The 19,955-nt window shown below is 35.8% G+C and overlaps 1 protein-coding gene across 1 annotated transcript in view; it reads left to right on the plus strand.

Annotated features, from left to right (window-relative positions):
- TANC2 (tetratricopeptide repeat, ankyrin repeat and coiled-coil containing 2) overlaps positions 1-19,955 on the plus strand; it is a 435,526-nt gene that overhangs the window by 124,742 nt on the left and 290,829 nt on the right. Inside the window, exon 3 of the mRNA XM_063080666.1 lies at positions 3,165-3,236. Coding sequence (XP_062936736.1) covers positions 3,165-3,236 — 72 coding nt within the window. The remainder of the gene's footprint in view (positions 1-3,164; positions 3,237-19,955) is intronic.

Consider the following 19,955-nt stretch of genomic DNA (forward strand, 5'->3'; position numbering starts at 1 on the left):
TAGAGAGATAGATTAGAGCTCTTATTTATTTTTCACAGTGTAATTTCTGTGATGGCATATGCTGATTAACATTGTGCCAGACCATGGGTGAGTTAAAAATGTTTCCATCTCGGGCCGACCCCGTGGCTCACTTGGGAGAGTGCGGCGCTGGGAGCGCAGTGGCGCTCCCGCCGTGGGTTCGGATCCTATATAGGGATGGCCGGTGTGCTCACTGGCTGAGCGCGGTGCGGATGACACCAAGCCAAGGGTTGCGATCCCCTTACCGGTCACAAAAACACAACAACAACAAAAGAATGTTTCCGTCTCAAGTGATTGATTTGGCAAGAAAAATTTATATGTCAATGTAATGAGCATTGACCTTTTCACTAAAAAATAGAAAATGTAATGTTAGAAAGAGATAGCTTTTCTTATTATTATTGCTATTATTTTTTTGGTTAGGGCAGCATTTTTCTTGAATTCCCTATAAAGCATATATACCTAAGTCTGCAGTGATAGATTTCACAAAGAAATGGGGAAGAGATGCATTGATGGGAGCATTAATTACTCAAGCACAAGTAACACAGAATGTCAAGTCCTAAATTTTCTCCCTAGTATGTAGAATACATAACCAATAGTATCCACTAGTAAAGAGCAGTATGGTTGGCAAAGTGTTACACTTAAATTTAGTTTATTTTGATTGTGGACAGTTTGTTGCCAAAAGAAGCTCTCGGTAACTTATTTTTTAGTAGGATAGAGAGAGAGAGAGAGAACTTGGCTTTGTGGGAAAGTATTTTTCTTTAATAGGAAGCTTGGATTTACATTGTAAGACTAAGTCTTCCTAACCTACTTTGTTAGTGTATTAGTCAGTTTATGTTGCTATAACAGAAATACCTGAGACTGGATAATTTATAAAGAACAGAGGGTTTATTTTGCTTACGATTCTGGGACAGTTGCATCTGGCATGGGCCTCAGGCTGTTTCTACTCATGGCAGAAAGTGGCAGGCAGCCAGCAGGTACAAGCAGATCACATGGCAAGAGGAAGGGGGGGGGGGCAGGTCTTTTAAACAACCAGCTCTCGTGGGAACTAATAGAGCAAGAACTCACTCATTAATCCCCCCACCTAGGGAGAGCATTAATCAATTCATGAGGGATCTGCTCCCACGACTCAATCAGTTTCCAACAGTGCCACATTCAGGATTAAATTTGCACATGAGTTTTGGTGGGGACAACAAATCCAAACTCTTATCAGTTAGAAAACCTCTATTTTGTAAAGGAAGAATTGCTATGGTTACTGAATAGTACTTTTTCAATATAAATTAAACTCAATAAATATTCAATATAGCATTTGAATAAAATACATCAGAATCAAAATATTTAATCTGATTTGTATTTAAAAATTTTTACACACTGGGACAAAAAATATGGCTGCCTATCACTGAGTATCTTTCTTTTTAAAATTAATTTGTTTATTAAAGCATAATTATACAGATTTGTGGTGTACGGAGTTGAATATCAATACCTGTGTACAGTGTGTGATGATAAATCAGGATAATTGGCATGTTCATCATTACAAAACCTAATCATTCTTTGTGTTCATTAACCAATTTCCTGCTAATCCCCTTCTCCCTCCCCTTTTCCATCCTCTAGTAACCACAGTTGAATATCTTTCTTATACTAAGTTATTTTATGAATCCAACTAATTAAATTAGTGGAGTGGTTTACTAAATTGCTGTGGTTACACTCAACTCAGTTATGAGTATTTTTCTGCCAATTTATTTACTGTTTTATATTGCCAGCATATATTTGGAATCGATTTTCTAAGTCTTGCTATTCTCGATAGCTTATCAGCCCTCTGCAAAATAAAGTATATTTGATACGTAAACTTGACATATACGAGTATACATGTATTTAATTATTGCTTAGACTTGCATATAGTTAGTGTACTTAAAAGAAATTTTATATCAATAATGAATTAAAAATTGGGCCATGTGTTTAAAAAGCAGTGAATGTTAATACATGAACGAGCTCTATGACAAAGAATAAACAGCATAAGCAGATGACAGGGCAAGAATAGTCCTTGTTAAACCTGCCTGCAGCTACTACTACTTTTCCCTATCAAGTTAAAAATAAGACGAGTGGTTGTATAAAATAAAGAACAAAGGAAATTGTGATGCTTTAATACATTTTTAATCTGACTAAAGTGATAACAAATTTATAGCGTATAGACCACTGTGTTAAAGCTTTAGCTTGGTTGTCTCATATTTTATCTTAGGTTATACTTTACATTCTCAATCTATTGATTTCTGTTTCACTGTGCCTATTTTGAGGGATTTTTTTATGATGAGTAATTTTTCTGTTTAATATAATAAAATTGAAGGAATTATTTATGTAAACTCAGATTTGTTGTAGCTCTTTTTAAATTTCACGAGGGAGTATACTCTTACTGCTTATTTCTTAAAAAATGAAGATATGTATAATGAAATAGATTTGTTTCCATGTAATTTTTAAAATTGCAGTAAAACAAACTCAAGATTTGTTTAATTTTTATCTGTTATTGATATCTCTAATAGGTTTGTTGATTTTTATCTCATAAAATATAAGTATAATTTTTGTTATAGTAGAACACACAGTCCTAGGGATTATTTTTCTTATTCTAGAGAAACGAGCAGCTGTAATTAATTTTTTTTTTTTTTTTTTTTTTTGTCTTTTTCGTGACCGGCACCCAGCCAGTGAATGCACCGGCCATCCCCATATAGGATCCGAACCCGCGGCGGGAGCGTCGCCGCGCTCCCAGCGCCGCACTCTCCCGAGTGCGCCACGGGCTCGGCCCCTGTAATTCATTTAGACAGTGCTTTAAATCAGAGCTTCTAAGCTGGGATTCTGTGAATGAACTTCACAGTTGATAACATCTCTTCATTATATGCAGAATAGAGTATATATGTATGAGGAAGGGAAAAACACCTTCACTTTCTTTAGACTTACAGAGAGGAATGAAAGCCATTTCCACAAGAATAAGGGTAAGAGCCATTGGTTTATACAGGAAAAATCCTCAAATATTTTAGTGGTCCAGATTATAAGATATAAAAACAATTGACAGATATAGTAGTTTTAAGATGTAGATGACACCAGAGAAGGTATATCAATTTCATTATCCATTTGCTTATGTTCTTTTTAATTTTATGCAGAGGGAGGGAGCGAGGAAACACCCGATCGAAGACAGTCAAGTGTAGACTCTCGCCAAAGCCGCTCTGGGCAAGGTAATTTTTCATCAAATTGATTATTAAATTTAAAGAAAAGTCAGTATTTGTAGTATTTAATTTGGGAACTGGGGTTTTGTTGCATCTTGTTTAGATATTCTAGTTTTCCATTTAGGGTTTAAGTGATATAATCTAAAAATTCTCTATGATATCATTTATTTAAGATATATAAGAAAATTAAAAATGGTTTTGTGTCATATGTAAAATAATATTAAAGTTAAAGTAATTTTGAAGCATTATGGTATATATCTGGATAATCACTTTTGAAATGTAACCATAAATAAATTTTCAACAGTGACATTTGTTAGAGTATCATCACACACTGGCTTTTTGGATTTCATTAATATGCTATTTGTTGTCTTAGCTATCTCAGAAGAAATAGGTTTTGCTTATAATTGCTGTATTATTTTATTTTCCCCTTCTATTTAAAATTTATTACCATAAACTTTTGATTAATTTTTTGAAATAACAACTTCAAAACTGGGTAAAAACATCTTAGTCAGTGAAATCTTCAGATAGGCCTTCCTTAACTAACTTACTGAAAATTGCATAACCAGCACCCCCACATTCCTTTTTTCTTCATAGTACTTATCACCTTCGTATTTATTCTGCTTATTTTCTCTGTTCAAAACTAAAATGAATGTTCCATGATAGCAAAGCTTTTGTCCGTTTTGTTCACTGCTGTATTCTCAGTGCCAAGAATAAATATCTGGTAAATAGTAGGTGCAAAATAAGCATTGTCAAATGAATGAATTCATCTCTAAGAGAATGAGAATTGAGAACAAATTGATGAATATATAAGAAAATTTCAGGCAGTTATTTACCGATTTTGGTTTTAAGAGAATCATTAATAACAACTGAAATAAAACTTAGATTTACAAATGTGTGCAGTGTTTTAATCCTGTAAAAACTCCAGATTTAGTTACTCCATATCCTGTTTCTGGTTTTCTCCATCTTTGCTCTTCCCAAGTTTTAGAGCTGTACTATTTTTATAAAATTGTTTGTTGTAGAATAAAAAAAGGAATACTATATTTAGGTTGATTTGGAAATTTTAACTTATACTAGTACTTAATCATTCTTAAATAACATGCACATATTATAAATATGTCAGGAATTGATCTACTTTTAACACTTCTTTTCCCTATAAACATATTTTGATATAAAAAAAGAAATTAAGATAATGAGATCATGTAAAACACTAAAAATAAAATTAGTACAAATAAATACAAAAAATTGTAATGATTATTAAATGTCTTAAATTTTGTTAAATGTCACTGATATAGATTGCGAAATTATTAATTTATCTTGTTCTCCCTGAGTTTTATCAGTTAAAATATTTTTCAAATCAGTGAGCATATTTGTATTTTAATAACAAAAACTGAACTTTGAACAACAAAAGCAGTGATTTCCATGATCCAGAGCACAACTACCTGATCTTAATTCAAAGTCACCAAGAATTGTATCATAATCAGAGCTGATAGTAAAAACATCTTATCTTCTTAGAGATTTTGTTTGTAATATCTCTTTATTCAAAAGAAGGAAAAAATAAAAAGCCATCTATAATAAATTGAAATGAATGAGAAACAATACTATCAGGAGTAAAAGATAGGACAAACATACACTTCTACTTTTGCTCCTTCTAGAAACCTACTGAAAGGTCAGTAAAGGGGGAGTGGAGAGGAGACAGTATCAACACAGTTTTAGAAATTGGAGAGTATATGAACAGCTGAAAGCTGAACTCTAAACTCAGTAGCAGAGGAAATCAACAGAACAATCTGACTTACCCTCCAGAGAACTCAAACGCTCAAGCATGTGGAAATATAGGTGAAAGGAAGATTACTTGAAAGTCAGTCGAACAAGCATTGGATTCCCAGGACCTATTCCTCAAAACTAGCTAACTAGTCAGCTGGATAAGTGCCCAACTGCCCACCCCTAACCTTGGTCAAAGCCTGGAATTTATTCTTTGGAAAGGGGAAAAACAGAGATTCTCTTGACTGAGAGACATGAGGCACAGTTAATGGCAGGAGTCCTATGTTAAAAATAGGAGAATTGGACCCCAGCTGTCTTTCTCTTATCTTTATCCTAATGGGCTCCCAGAATATTGGCAATTGGGCCTTTATATTCCAGGCAGGAGGTTGGAAAAGTCTTTTCTGGGGAATATGACCAAAAAGAAAGATACACAATTTAGTCATCTACATTTAAGAGATTTAAGCAATTCTTTAAATAGCCCAGCTAGATCATTCTATGTATCAAAGTTCCCAATCAGCTTTTAGTCTTCTACTCTTAAATATGAGCGGCTAACCAAAGATTTCTAGATATTTGAAGAAACCCTGTAAGGTATGAAAGAAATTAAAATAAATAGAATAAAGCAACTTGGAGAGAACATAAATTTTCAGAGGAAAATAATAGAACTATTATCCTCACAGAAGAGAAAAGGTACTATAACAGAATGACACTGTGCATTTTTAAAAAGTTTTTAGACATTGAAATTCTGATAGCAGAAATCAAAAGCTCCATAGAAGTATTAGAGAATAATGTAGAAGGAATATCTCAAAAAGAAGTGAGGAGTGTTAAGAAATTTACAGAACCAGTCCAGGAATTTCAATATTCAAATAATAGCACTTCTCTGGAAACCATCATGTTAAGTGAGGCAGAAAAAGACAAAAAAAAAAAAAAGATTTCTTGAGATTGATAGAAATCTAATGCAATTAATTGTCTTTAGAAAAGTTTTAGACAACTGACAAAAGGCTCAGGGTTGAATTAGTGATAAATATGTAAAATAATGAACAAATGAAAGTTCTGAACTCCAGGGAAAACAAATAATGTGTAGGAAAGGAGATGTAGAATAAGTCCTGTGTCCTTCAGCAGAGCCTAGAGTAGCTGACGTCCAAGCCAGTAACCTCTAGTAGAAAACCTTATCAGTTTACTTCAGTGTGTGGTACAAATGTTTTGATTTGGACCATTATGGTAGAGAAGCAGTGCTCTGAAGTCGAGCAGGAAACTCTGGTGTGTGGCCTGTTTTTTGTGTGGTTGATGGATTTGATTTACTAAGAATTTAAATTATTTTTGCATCTGTGATCATGTAGGATACTGACCTTTAGTTTTCTTGTCTCATAGTGTCTTTGGTTTTAGTATCAGGGTAGTGCTGACCTCATAGAATAAGTTGAAAGTTGAGAGGTATTTCTTCCACTTCAATTTCCTAGAAGATTTTGTGTAGAAGTGATATTATTTCATCCTTAACTGGTACGATTTCTCAGGAAGCCATCTGGGCCTGAACTTTTTTCTTTGCTGGGAGGTTTTTAAATACAAATCCAATTTCTTTAATAAATATAGGACTATTCAAATTATCTGTTTCTTCTTGAGTAACATTTTACTATCTGTAGAATCTGCAATGATGTGACCTTTCTCATGTCTGATATTGGTAATTTAGGTATTCTTTCTCTTTGTCCTAATCATTCTGGACAGATCAGTTTTACAGATTTCAAAGAATAAGTTTCAATTTTTGTTCATTTTCTGTATTGCTTTCCTGTTTCCTATTTTATTGATTTTTACTTTGTTCTGTATTATTTCCTTTCTTCTCCCTGGTTTGTATATAGTTTTTTTTTTTTTTCTAGTTTCTTAAGGTAGAAGTTTAGGTCACTAATGTGTGAATTTTCTTTTCTAAAATAGTTTAGTGCTATAAATTTCCCTCTATGTACTGCTTTAGCTATGTTTAATAGATTTTGATAAGTAGTATTTTCATTTTCATTTAGTCCAAAGTATGCTTTTGATTTCTTCTTTAACCCATGTGTTATGTAGAAGTGTGTCGTAGTTTCCAAAGATTAGGAAATAGTGCAGGTAGCTTTCTCGTATTGATTCCTAATTTAATTTCATTGTGATCAGAGAATAAACTTTGTAAGAGTTGAATCATTTTAAATTTATTGAGACCTGTTTTATGGTCCAGGAAATGATCTATCTTAATAAAGTTCTGTGTGCGCTTAAAAAGAATGTGTATTATGCTGTTTGGGAATGGAAAGTTCTGTAAGTGTCAATCTGGTCAAGTTGATTGATAGTGGTGTTCAAGTTTTCTGTATCCTTGCTGATTTTTTGTCTGCTTCCTCTGTCAATTATTAGTAACAGAATATTGAATCTCAGACTATAAGTGTGGATTTGTCTGTTTCTCCTTGCAGTTCTTACATTCCTCATACCACTGGTCTTCTGGTCAGAAAGAAGAGTTACCCTCCCTCAGAGATTCATGTACCTTCTCAGTTATAGCTGCCAGTTGTGAGATGGGCTTGCCTGGGGGCTAGGCTGGAAGAAAAGATAAAATGAGAAAAAGCCAGGGAATTTCCCCCATTCTCTCAGTCCCTCCGTTCCCATTCTCTAACGAGAAAAAGAAGACTTCTTCCCTATCTTTTTGTTTGTTCCTGATGTGTAGTTCCAGGATTTGGATTCAGGCTGGGAGTTTTGGGGACATAAAAACCAAAAGGAAACTCATTGCTGAATTGGTTGTATTTCAAATTCTGGTTTTCTTCCATAGTTTGCCTACTACTGTTTTCTTTTTAGAGTCATCAGATTGCTGGTTCATTATTCTTTTCAGGTTTTCAGTTACATTCAGTTAAGGTGGAGTTGCATACTCCGTCTTCACTCAGAACCAGAGCCCTTCCATTTTATTATGATATTTTGTGTTTGCCTGTCTGGACAGATGATACTCAAAATATTTAATGAATTAGTATGCCACAAATATCAACCAATTAGAACAGATGCTAGTGCATAGAACAAACACTAACTGTAAACAACTATATCCCCATGTAGGTGCATACTGCCTGATAATCTTCCCTGCTTGTTTGTGGATACAGTTTCTGTTTAATGTTTCTTCTCCAATAATGGCAGACTGGTAAGGTATCCAGTTGGGTGTGCCACTAGTTGGATGTGCCAATGTATTATCCTCTAGGCATGAGGGTCTTTCTCTTGTGTGTTAAACAGCTACATTGGCCTCTGATCTTTCACTCAGGTACAATGGATTCTGACTCAAACGTACCCATACTCACTGCTCCAGTTTATGGGCAAAGATCTCTGAAGTCCTCTGCTTATCACATATGGGAGATGGAAGATGGGCCTGCGTACTTGCACCCCACTCATTCAGATTGCTGCTCCTGGGCTCTTCCTCTCCTTGGATCTTTTGCTTCTGTGCTTAAACTGGACCTGGTAACACTGTAGGACCACAGTTATCCTCCTACACATGCTCTGGGCAGTAATTTGTAATTACTCCCAGAGCATGCTCTGCTCCATCCAGTTGCATCTAGTTTCTATCTTTCATGGATTTCTTAATATTTCTTTTCAATTATTGGCATTTTGTTTTGTTTTACAGTGCTTTAAGGATTTCTTCTTTTTAAAATACATTTTTTGTCATTTCCACACTACCTATATTGCTTCCACTTTAGTCTAAACTACTGTCATTTCTTTTCTTTACTGTTATAATAGCATCCTGACTTATCTTACTATGCATTTCCATTCTTACCAACAATTCCTCTTATCATTTTGTTTCACCTATGCTGACCTTTTTACTCAAACATGTTAAAGTGTTTTTTTTGCAAGCTTCTTTCTTGCGTAAAGGGCTATAGATTTCTACTTAGTTCCAAGAGGCCTTCCGTGACCATCCTACCTAAATACCCATCCCTAACCTTCCTAGTAATGATGTTAAATTATTTGTTTATTTGTTCACTTGGTTAGTGTTGTATCAACTACTACAAAGTAGGTTTCATGTGAGCAGGAATTTGTCTTGTTTGCCACTGTAGTCCTAGGACACTGGTATATAAAAACTTGTCAGTATTTGTTGAATGAAAGAATGAATGAATATCTAGCACTTAGTATGCTTGGGAAAGTATGTGAATGTGCCCAGGCCAAATAGTGATTCAGTATTCACTTCTATTACTTTTGTAACTGAAAACATAAACTAGTGCCAGAAATTTGTTGAGTGTAGGTAGCTTGTCAGAACTTTCAACCATCTATTAATTTGTGAAACGAGGCTCTTGAAATATGACTGTAAACTGATTATGCCAGTTTAAGCCCAATATGGTTACCTCTGGTTAGGTGGTTATTTTCTACTTTCCAATAGCATATTATAGATAGTTGGATTATATTATTTACTATATTTTGTCTTACTTGTCTGTTGGATCTCTGTTTTTCCTAGTAATCTAGGAGTTCATTAACAGTAGGGTCTTTCCTTCTAGTACAGTGCTAGTGCCTTGCAATTAGGCCATCAAATTTGATTAAGGAAGCTCTACAGTTCTAGGAATTTTGATTGTAAATTACAGGAATCTTTGGTTACTTCATCAGAATTGTTTTTGTTTTTGTTTTTTTGTACTGGCTTCATTTTCTTCATTAAATGATTTTTTCATTAGTAGAGGTTATACGTAAGGATGCTTCAAAAAGTTTTTGGAAAAATAGGATTAAAAGATAATACAAATCTTTCCATGAACTTTTTGAAGTTCATATATATATAAACTGAACTTATTTGGTTCTGGATATTAAATAGGTACATTAGCTAATGTGATAAAGTTGAAACCCAATTCTGATTTAGTTTATCCTTCTTTAATCTCACTTTAAGAGTATAATCTAGTATAGCAGTATCACTCATGTACAGGACTGTTTCATTTTAGTAGTTTGCCATTCTGATAAAAAAAGTTATTTAGGTTTCAATATACATTGCTTTAGAAAGAAAGAAAATAAACTTAACATTTAATAATACAAATGTGCCAGGCTAGGTGCTTTCACATAATCTTTATTTAATTCTCAGAATAATGCTGTGAAGCTGGCATTATTTTCCATAGGAAAATACTATCGGCTTTAATTTATTCTATACCAAAAGTTTCTAATCGGCATTGTTGGTAGCCTGTATTTAGAACTTTTTCATTCTGATATTTAAAGTATAAATTTGTTCGTGGTTGGATAATGCTTGGAAGAACTGAACTTAAATGATAAATCCCTCCAAAATATCTTTGTTTCTAGTCCTATATTTCTTATGAGATTTAACTTCTTGTTGATTATTTGATCATCACACTCTATTTTCGTAAAATTAAATTTGAAATTGACCCTCTAGCCAATAATTTCTTATTATCTTGAGATGTTTGTGTCAGAATGTGTTTATATATAATTTTAATTATACTTTGTATTTTTTAATAGGTTATAATAATTTTATTCATTTTTAAAATTACTTTTACCAAACAAAACAGACATTTAAAAAGTATATGTAAGGGTTCCTTACTCTTCCAGTACTTTAAAGTAACAGTTATTATGTGTAGTCTGTCTGTATCCTTTCATGTTTTTCTCTGAGTTCATACTGGCACATGCAAGGAGGTATATACATATATAAACTAATTTGAAGATTTTAAAGAATGAAATGCAGTTTTAGTCCCCTGTTCTCTCTCAGTTAACAATATAGCATGGCTATCCCTCTAGGAGCATACTTAAACTCTAATTTCCTAAAATCTGTATAATGAATGGTCCATAGCATTAAGTAAGCCATCATTTATTCCACCATTTCCTCATCTATGAGTATTCAGATTTGTGCAGTGATTCATAATAATTTCTTTAGAATCATACTAAACTCTTGGAATATGCAGCCCCAAGCACCTTTTGTGTCATAACATATTAGATATCCTACATAGTATAATAATTGTCCTAATAACACTAGAAGTCTTGTAGAAGCCTCTCCTTGCTTATCCATATTTATGAAAGAAAAGGAATAAAAGCATGACAACTAAAAAGGTTAAAAAAAGGTATGTTGAACATCTAGAAAGATTTTTTTTGTTGGCAGCTGGTTGGTACAGGAAACCAAACCCTTGACCTTGGTGTTACTAGGCTGCACTCTAAACCAACTGAGCTAACTGGCCAGCCCCCTAGAAAGATTTTGATTTAAAATATTTTCATCTGAATTTTTCTGGTAAGAGATAAAAGTCATAAAACCCCCTTTCAAAAAAACTTTATAAATTTTAATGAAGGGTCATAAAGAGTTGGATAACAAAAGATAAGGAAGGGACCTATTCTTAAAGCCTAGGATAAAACTATTATAGTGTAAATATGTTTGTTGTTTTGTTTGAGGAGCAGGTTGGATTTAATGTTTTATTCCTAGTGAAAGATTGAAGAGCTGGTTCCCACAAGGGGGCAGACTAAGACAACCTGAAAACCTTCACACTATAAATGTGAAAGTGGTAGATAAGTAATAAAACAAAATTTATTTTAAATTCATAGTTAATTTATTTAGAAGAAATGGGAAATCATGAGGGGCTAGACATTAGCAGAGCGGCAAGTGGCTGATCATTCCACAAATGGCACCATATATTGGGAATATCTATCTATCTATTCCCCAGTGCATGTAAGGACTATTGGTAGGTTGGACACAGCTGTGGCTATAGGCAGATTAATGTTGATGAGCGGAAGTTCATATTACTGAGCTAATGCACAAACTCCATCCTTTTGTTAATGAGCCCATTGGGCAAGGATAGAATAGCTGGATAAAGAGACTGGCTGCGTCCCCAAAATACATCTTTTTGTCTACCAGGTTAAGCAGCTTCTTCTCTTCTGAGTTTGCACTTTGGCAAACATTCACATGGGGCATAAATTGCTTAATATGTTGTCCTCTTTCAAAGAGCTCTCTCTACATTCCTCATTCCCAGATCTTGTCATCAGTTTTCCAGTTGTTCCTTTCAAGTCCCTGAGTATCTAGTCAGACCATTAAACACTGTCCATGAGTCAGTATAGAACAGTACCTCTGTCATCTCTCCTTGCAGAGAAAATGAGCAACCAGGTGCTCTGTTCAAGTTTGTGCCACTGGAGGAGTTTCTCTTCACGACTGTCCTTCAGGGCCCCCCCGAGAGGGAATGTAGTGCTGTTGTCATCTATGTCATGCAGAACCATCATTAAACAAGGCCTGAATTTTTTCCCTTAGTCAGACAGTCCTAGAGAATTCTCCATGATATCATATATCTAGATTGAGAAGGAAGAAGCATTATAGCAGAAGTAGGAACCATGGGCATGTGGGCCTCTTGTTCATGCAAATTATTTATGATTCAGGACCTGCTCAAGCCTGATTTTCTGGGCATACTGCTTCTATTTGATGATGGAGTGTTATAGTGTGCATTCAACTGTATTGCTGTGTTGGTCTGACAATACTTGGTTATACCTGGGAATGGTAGGCTGTCCAGGTCACATGGTAACATGGTCAAGCATTCATTCTGAGGCCCTGTGGTAAGCCAAAAGCTGTTTTTCAAAAAAAGGATTATAGCTATTTGCAGAGGATGGCTTAGCTTTTTTCCAAAATACAAAAGGTGGGAGTCTGTGCCCAAATGTCAGTTCAATTTTCTAAGTATTTGCAGTGCTGTTTAGATCAGTCCCACAAGTGTGACCCACAGTGCATTCTGGGATAGAATGGTTGTATATCTTGCATCTCTGTTCTCAAAACCTGTGGTATGCCGTTTAAGGTCAGAACCATGCATGCATAGATCCGAGGTGAGCCGGATTGTTCATACACAACTTTATGTATGGAATTGTTTTCTTGATCTTCCTCATCACCACAATTTCACCAACACTTTCCAAGTCCTGGAGAAGACCTTTCTTCCTGGTCCTTTGGCCAGAAACAGGGTCTTTCATTTTCCCGCTCTGCCATTCATTTCCTGCAACTTTGTCTTCATCCAGGCCAAGTGATGAGAGGACAGACAGAGAAAAAACAGCAGCAGCAACACGCATGTGCCTCACACTCTTGGGACCACAATTCCTGGTGTCAGAGAAAAGGATTCCGTTCTCTTAAAGTTTTAGATGCATGCCCAGCCACCACTGCCATTTCTGTGCTGCTACTGTGATGGAATTGCATGGGAACTGAGACAGAAGAAATGGGGGAAAGGAAAAAAGGGGAGATTTCCTGTCTCTCAGACCTGTAAGGGCCCTCTTTCCTGCTCCTCATACAAGAAAGAAAGGGGTTCTCTTGGAGCTTTTTCTGACCTTAGCCAGTGAATACTTCTGTGTTTTGGGCTGTCTTGGAGTCCAAGCCTGGTGATGCCCAAGGCAAAAACATAGTAAACGTACTACCACTTCAGTGGAACTTCAAGTTCTGTGCTCTTTCCCAAACTGCTTGCTACTGTTTATTTCAGAGTCTTCAGACACTTTTGGATTCTGCTTTTTCTGCATCTGATCATATGGATATGATCATGTGATATGGTAGATTAATTGATTTTTAAATGTTGAACGAGCCTTGCATACCTGGAATAAATACTACTTGTCATGTGTTTTAATTCTTTTTATACATTTTTTAATTCAATTTGCTAATATCCTGTTGAGGATTTTTCATCTATGTTCGCAAGAGGTATTTATTTAGTTTTCTTGTAGTGTACATCTGGTTTTTGTGTTAGGGTAATGCTGGCCCCATAGAATAAGTTAGATTGTAGGAAATTGGTATAATTTCTTCCCTAAATGTTTAATAGAATTCACCAGTGGACTCATGTAGGCCTGGTGCTTTCCTGTTTGGGAGGTTATTAACTACTGTTTCAATTTCTTTAATATAGTCTTTCTTCTTGTGAGGGTTTTGAAAGATTGTGTCTTTCAAGGAATTGGTCTATTTCATCTATCTTATTAAATTTGTGGGCATAGAATTATTCTTAATATTCCTTTATTATCCTTTTAATGTCCACAAAATCTGTAGTGCTGTCCCCACTTTCATTTCTGAGATTAGTAATTTGTATCTTCTCACTTTTTTTCTTAGCCTGGCTAGAGGCTTATCTAGAGTTTTATTGTTCTTTTCAATTTTTTTTTCTCTTTTCAAAGAATTAGGCTTTGGTTTTGTTGATTTTTCTTTTTTCTTTTTTTTTCTTATTGAAACATAATTGATAGTACATATCTGTGGGTTACCACGGTGAATATCAATACCTGTGTGCAATATGTGATGCTCAAATCAGGATGGTTAATATATTAAACATTATACAATGTTATCTTTTTTTTTTTTTTTTTTTGATCCTTTACCAATTTCTCGCTACCGATTTCTCCTCCCCTCCCCCTTTCCCATCTCTGGTAACCTCAGTTCTGTTCTCTCCTTTTGAAAGTTCAGCATATTATTGTGATTGTTGTATCATTCTTTTTTTGTTTATATTTTTTAGCTCCCACTTATGAATGAGGACAGTTGGTATTTCTCTTTCTGTACCTGGCTTATTTAACTTAACATAATTTTCTCCAAGTTCATCCATGTTGCTGCAAATGGCAGAGTTTCGTTCTTTTTAATGGCTGAATAGTATTCCATTGTGTATATGTACCACATTTTCCTTATCCAGTCATCCTTCAGTGGATATTTAGGTTGGTTCCATATCTTAGCTATTGTAAATAGAGTTGTAATAAACATGGGAGTGAGTGTAGGCATCCCTTTGACATGATGATTTCCGTTCCTTTGGGTATATACCCGGCAGTGGGATTGCTGGATCATGTGTCTGTTCTATCTACAGTTGTTTGAGGAACCTCCATATTGTCTTCCATAATGGCTGCACTAATTTACAGTCCCACAAACAGTTTGCCTTTCTCTGCATCCTCACCAGCATTTGTTATTCTCTGTCTTTTAGAAAATAACCACTCTAACTGGAGTGAGATGATATCTCAGTATGGCTTTGATTTGCATTTCCCTGATGCTGAGTGATGTGAGCATTTGGGGGGACCCATTGGCCATTTGTATGCCTTCCTTTGAAAAATGTCTATTCAGCTTCTTTGCCCGTATTTTAATTGGGTTACCGGGTTTTCTTCTGTTAAATTGCTTGAGTTCCTTATATATTCTGGATATTAATCCTTTGTTGAGTGCGTAGTTTGCAAATATTTTCTCCCATTCTGTAGGTTGTCTTTTCACTCTGTTAATTGTTTTTTTTTTTTGCTGTGCAGAAGCTTTTTAGTTGGAAGCAGTAATCATCAGTCTCCCCACAAAGAAAAGCCCAGGACCAGATGGCTCTATTGCTGAATTCTACCAAACCTTTATTGAGGAATTAATACCAGTTCTCTTCAAACTATTCCAAAAGACTGAAACACAGGCCATTCTCTCAAACTCATTCTATGAGGCCAGCATCACCCTGATACCAAAACCAGACAAAGATACAACAAAAAAAGAAAACTACAGGACAATGTCTTTGATGAACATAGATGCAAAAATCCTCCACGAAATGCTAGCAACACATAAAAAATTATACAGTATGATTAAGTGGGATTCATCCCAGGGATGCAAGGATGGTTCAGCGTACACAAGTCAATAAATGTGATCCACCACATCAAGAAAATCAACGACAAAAACCATATGATTATCTCAATAGATGCAGAAAAAGCATTTGAGAAAATTCAATATAACTTCATGATTAAAGGAAAGTATCTCAACACAATAAAAGCCATGTATGACAAACCCGCATCCATTATCCTGAATGAGGAAAAGCTGAAAGCCTTTCCCTTGAGAACAGGAACAAGATAAGGATGTCCACTTTCACCACTCCTATTTGACATAGTATTGGAAGTACTAGCCAGAGCAATCAGTCAAGAGAAAGAAATAAAGGGTATCCAGATTGGAAAAGACAAAGTCAAACTGTCCCTGTTTGCAGATGACATGATCCTATCTATAGAAAAACCTGAAGATTCTACCAAAAACTCTTAGAGCTGATAAATGATTTCAGTAAAGTTGAAGGATACAAAATCAACATGCAAAAATCAGTAGTGATCTTTTTGTATTGATTTCTTGTTTTCAATTTCAATGATTTCTTCTCTGGTTTTTGCTATCTTTTCTGCTTACTCTGGATTTAATTTGCTCTTTTTTCACCCCAGTTTCCTAAGGTAGATGCCTAGATTATTGATTTTAGATCTTTCTTCTTTTCTAATATGTGCTTTCAATACTATAAATTTCCATCTAACCACTGCTTTCATTGCATCCCACAAAATTTGAAAAGTCGTATTTTCACTTACATTTAGTTTAAAATATTTTTGAATTTCTTTTGAGATTTCTGCTTTGACCTGTGTGCTATTTCATTGTGTGTTGTTTAATCTCCAAGTGTTTGGGGATTTTCCTGATATCTTTCTGTTACTGATTTCTAGTTTAATTCCATTGTGGTCTGAAAGCAAACATGATATGATTTCTGTTTTTTTAAATTTGTTAAGGTGTGCTTTATGGCCCAGAATATGATCTATCATGGTGAATATTCCAGTGAGATTGAAAGGAGTGTGTATTGTGCTTTTACTGTGTGAAGCAGATGTTAATTATATCCAGCTAATTGATGGTGTTGTTGAGTTCAGCTGTTTTCTTACTGATTTTCTGCTGTTGGGTCTGTTGATTTCTGATAGAGTTGTTGAAATTTCCAAGTGTGATAGTGGGTTCATCTATTTCTTCTTGCAGTTTTGTCAATTTTTGCCTCACATATTTTAAGGCTCTTTTGTTAGGTGCATACACATCAAGGACTCTTCAGTCTTGAATTAGCCCATTTATCATATGTAATGGTCCTGATTTCTTTCCTTGCTGTGAAGTCTTCTTTGTCTGAAATTAATAGAGCTTCTCTTGTTTCCTAGATTAGTGTTAGCATGGTACATCATTTCTCCATCACTTTACTTTTATCTATATATGACCAAGACTATTTAGTGAAAAGATTATTCTTTCTATATTGGATTACCTTTGCATTGTTGTCAAAATTAGTTGTCTGTATTTGTGTCTGTCTTTTTCTGGAATCTCTAGTCTGTTCCATTGATTTGTGTTTACTCTTTTTCCAGTACCACATACCCTTTGGATGTTTGCACCATTATAGTAGATCTTTTGAAATTAGGTACTTTGAGGTCCCCAGCTTTGTTTTTCTTTGTTCAAAATTGCTTTGGCTATCCTAGTTCCTTTGTTTTTCCATATAAATTTTAAAATCAGCTTGTTGATTTCTACTAAAAATCTGCCTGCTGGATTTTCATTGGGATTGCTTCAAACCTATAGATCACTTTCAGGAGAGTCGACATCATCATGATATGGAGTCTTCAGATCCATGAACATGGTATATCTCTCCACTGAAGTCTTTGATTTCTCTCAGCAGTGTTTTCTAGTTTTCAGCATACAAATGTTGTACATATTTTATCCAATTTATTCCTAGGTATTTCATGTTTTTAGTGGTGCTATTTTAATGGTGCTGGTTTTTAAAACTTTCGTTTTCCAAATGTTCATTGCTAGTATATAAAAAGACATTTGATTTTTGTATATTAACTTTGTAACCTGTGAATTTGCCTAACCCACTTTTTCTAATAATTTTTCTTATAGATACCTTAGAATTTTCTATATAGGAAATCATGATGTCTGACTCTATGATCCTCTACTAGCCGTTAAACTTCTCTGGGCCTGTTTCCTGCCTGATTTATGGACTTGTGAGAATGTTACAGCATCACAGAGTGATATAAACCCTGAGTTAAGGACGTTTGGGATAATTTAAGCAAAATGCCTTTGTTTTTGAAATGTGTAAAAGCCCTTCATATGTAGGGGCCTGTTTATCACCATGCTATATGTTTTTTTTCCCTATGAACTTTTAAAGATTAAACTTATTGATGCATAAAAGGTAAACTGAAAAATTCAGAAACCATGTGCACAGGTCAGTGAATTATTACCAGATGAATATATTATGCTGAAGGTTTTTGATTTATAAGTTTTATTTGTGGTTATTTATGTAACTTGAAAAGTTAGAAGGCAGTTCTACAATAGATATTGGCTTCAGCTAAAGAATTTATTAACTTGAACTTTTTAAAAAATTTTATTTTATTTATTGAATCAAAATCGATTATGCATATTTTGGGGGTTGAACACTGAGATATGTTGATCAAATCAATATTAATAGCATATGTAATTATTCTTTATGCCCCTTGTCCAATCTCTCCCCCTCCCCCTTCTAATTAGCCTAGATATCTTCTCTCCTTCTGAAAGAATCATGGTTACTCTGTTAATTTGTTGCCTAGATGATCTGTTCAATACTGAGAGATGTGATCGGGTCCCCCAATATTATCATAGAGCAGATGCTGCTTCTGTCACTCTGAAATGGGCTTTGTGGAAAGAGACATCCTCTTCTTTTCTTTGACTCTACTGGTGACTCTCCTTATGTGAATGTACTCCAGTGGTTGGTGGACCATTTGCGTGGTGCTTGTGGTGTCTAGTTGCTTTTGCAGCAGCCATAGTTATTGTGGAGGCTGCAGTGGGCCACCCACATGGGGGTGCTGTTTTTGGTATGCTCCTTGGCACTGGCGGTATGCCTGGTTGTGGGGTGTACCTGGTCCCCTTCTCCATGTCTCTGGTCCCTGAGCAGGCCCCAAGTCACTGTTGCCATGTGCCAGGTTGTGGGAGGTGCATCTAGTCCCCTTCTCCATGCCTTGGGTCACCAGGTGAGACCCAAGGAGCTGGCTTGGCGTGCCTGGCTGGGGGAGGGGGGTCCAGTCCCTGTCTCCATGCCCTGGGTGGGCCCTGAGGCACTGGCATGGTGTATCTGGTTGTGGGAGGGCAGTCCGGCCCCTTATCCATGCCCTGGGTCCCTGGGTGGGCCCTGAGGCGCTGGCACAGTGTGCCTGGTTGTGGGAGGAGGGTCTGGTCCCCGGCTCCATACCTCGGGTCCCCAAGCGGGCTCTGAGGTGCTGGCATGGTGTGCCTGGTTGTAGGAGAGAGGTCCTGGTCCCCTTCACCATTCCTTGGGTCCCTGGGCAGGCCTTGAGGTGCTGGTGTGGTGTGGGAGGAGGGTCCAGTCCCCTTCTCCGTGCCTTGGGTCCCTGTGCTGGCCCTGAGGCACTGGCACAGTTTGCCTGGAAGTGGGAGTGGGGTCCGGTCCCCGGATCCAAGCCTCTGGTTCCCAGGAAGGCCCCAAGGTGCTGGTGGTGTGCCTCTTGAACTTTAATATCTACTAATCATCTGTGTTAAATATAAGACTTTTCTTATTGATGACTTAAATTTTAATTAAATCATAATTACTTCTAACATATCTTCAGTGTCTATATACTTGATATCCCTGTGCTTTCTTAGCTCAACTTTTGAATATCTAATCACCATGTGTCTAACATAACTGAATTTTTTTTTATGTTAGCAGTTCATTTTATTCTGTCATGTTTCCATCACATTATCTCAGTAGTGTTTAATTTGGTTGATTGTAGCAGGAAAAGTGGTAAGAAAAAGAAAGGTAGAACGTAAAGATTTAATAATGTGGAGTGTAAGTAAGTGTTGTCTTACATGCTTGGTAAATTGAATTCCCAATTTTTTATTTCATTCGTTTTATAAAGTTATACAGCCATTTATTTTGCTATGCAACTTTGCAGTACCTGTCACTAGTGTGGGCCAAGTATATTTCCCTGCCCCGTTGATGCCATTCTTGGCTGTGTGACTTGATTGGGCAGTGGAATGCTAGCGAGCAGAGGTCTTAAAAATGTTCCTCTGTTTTGACTTGGCCTCTTGCACTTCTCTGATCTACCACAAGAAGAGCATGCCCCATGTATTAATTTGCCCATTCAGTGACTGAGCCCAATATTGAAGACGCACTGGAGTAGTTCTGAACCTAACCATAAATCTGATATCTATTCTAGCCCTCTTGAGCCCAACCTAGATTAGCTGACCCACAGTCAATCTGCAGACTCATGAGCATAAAGTAAATGTTGTTGTAAACCACTGAGATTTTGAAGTTGTTAGTTACCCAAGAAAAATTAACTTATATACCATCAAATTCTGTGAATGCTCACTGGTACTTT

This window comes from Cynocephalus volans, chromosome 16, assembly GCF_027409185.1.
Source record: "Cynocephalus volans isolate mCynVol1 chromosome 16, mCynVol1.pri, whole genome shotgun sequence".
Lineage (NCBI taxonomy): Eukaryota > Metazoa > Chordata > Mammalia > Dermoptera > Cynocephalidae > Cynocephalus > Cynocephalus volans.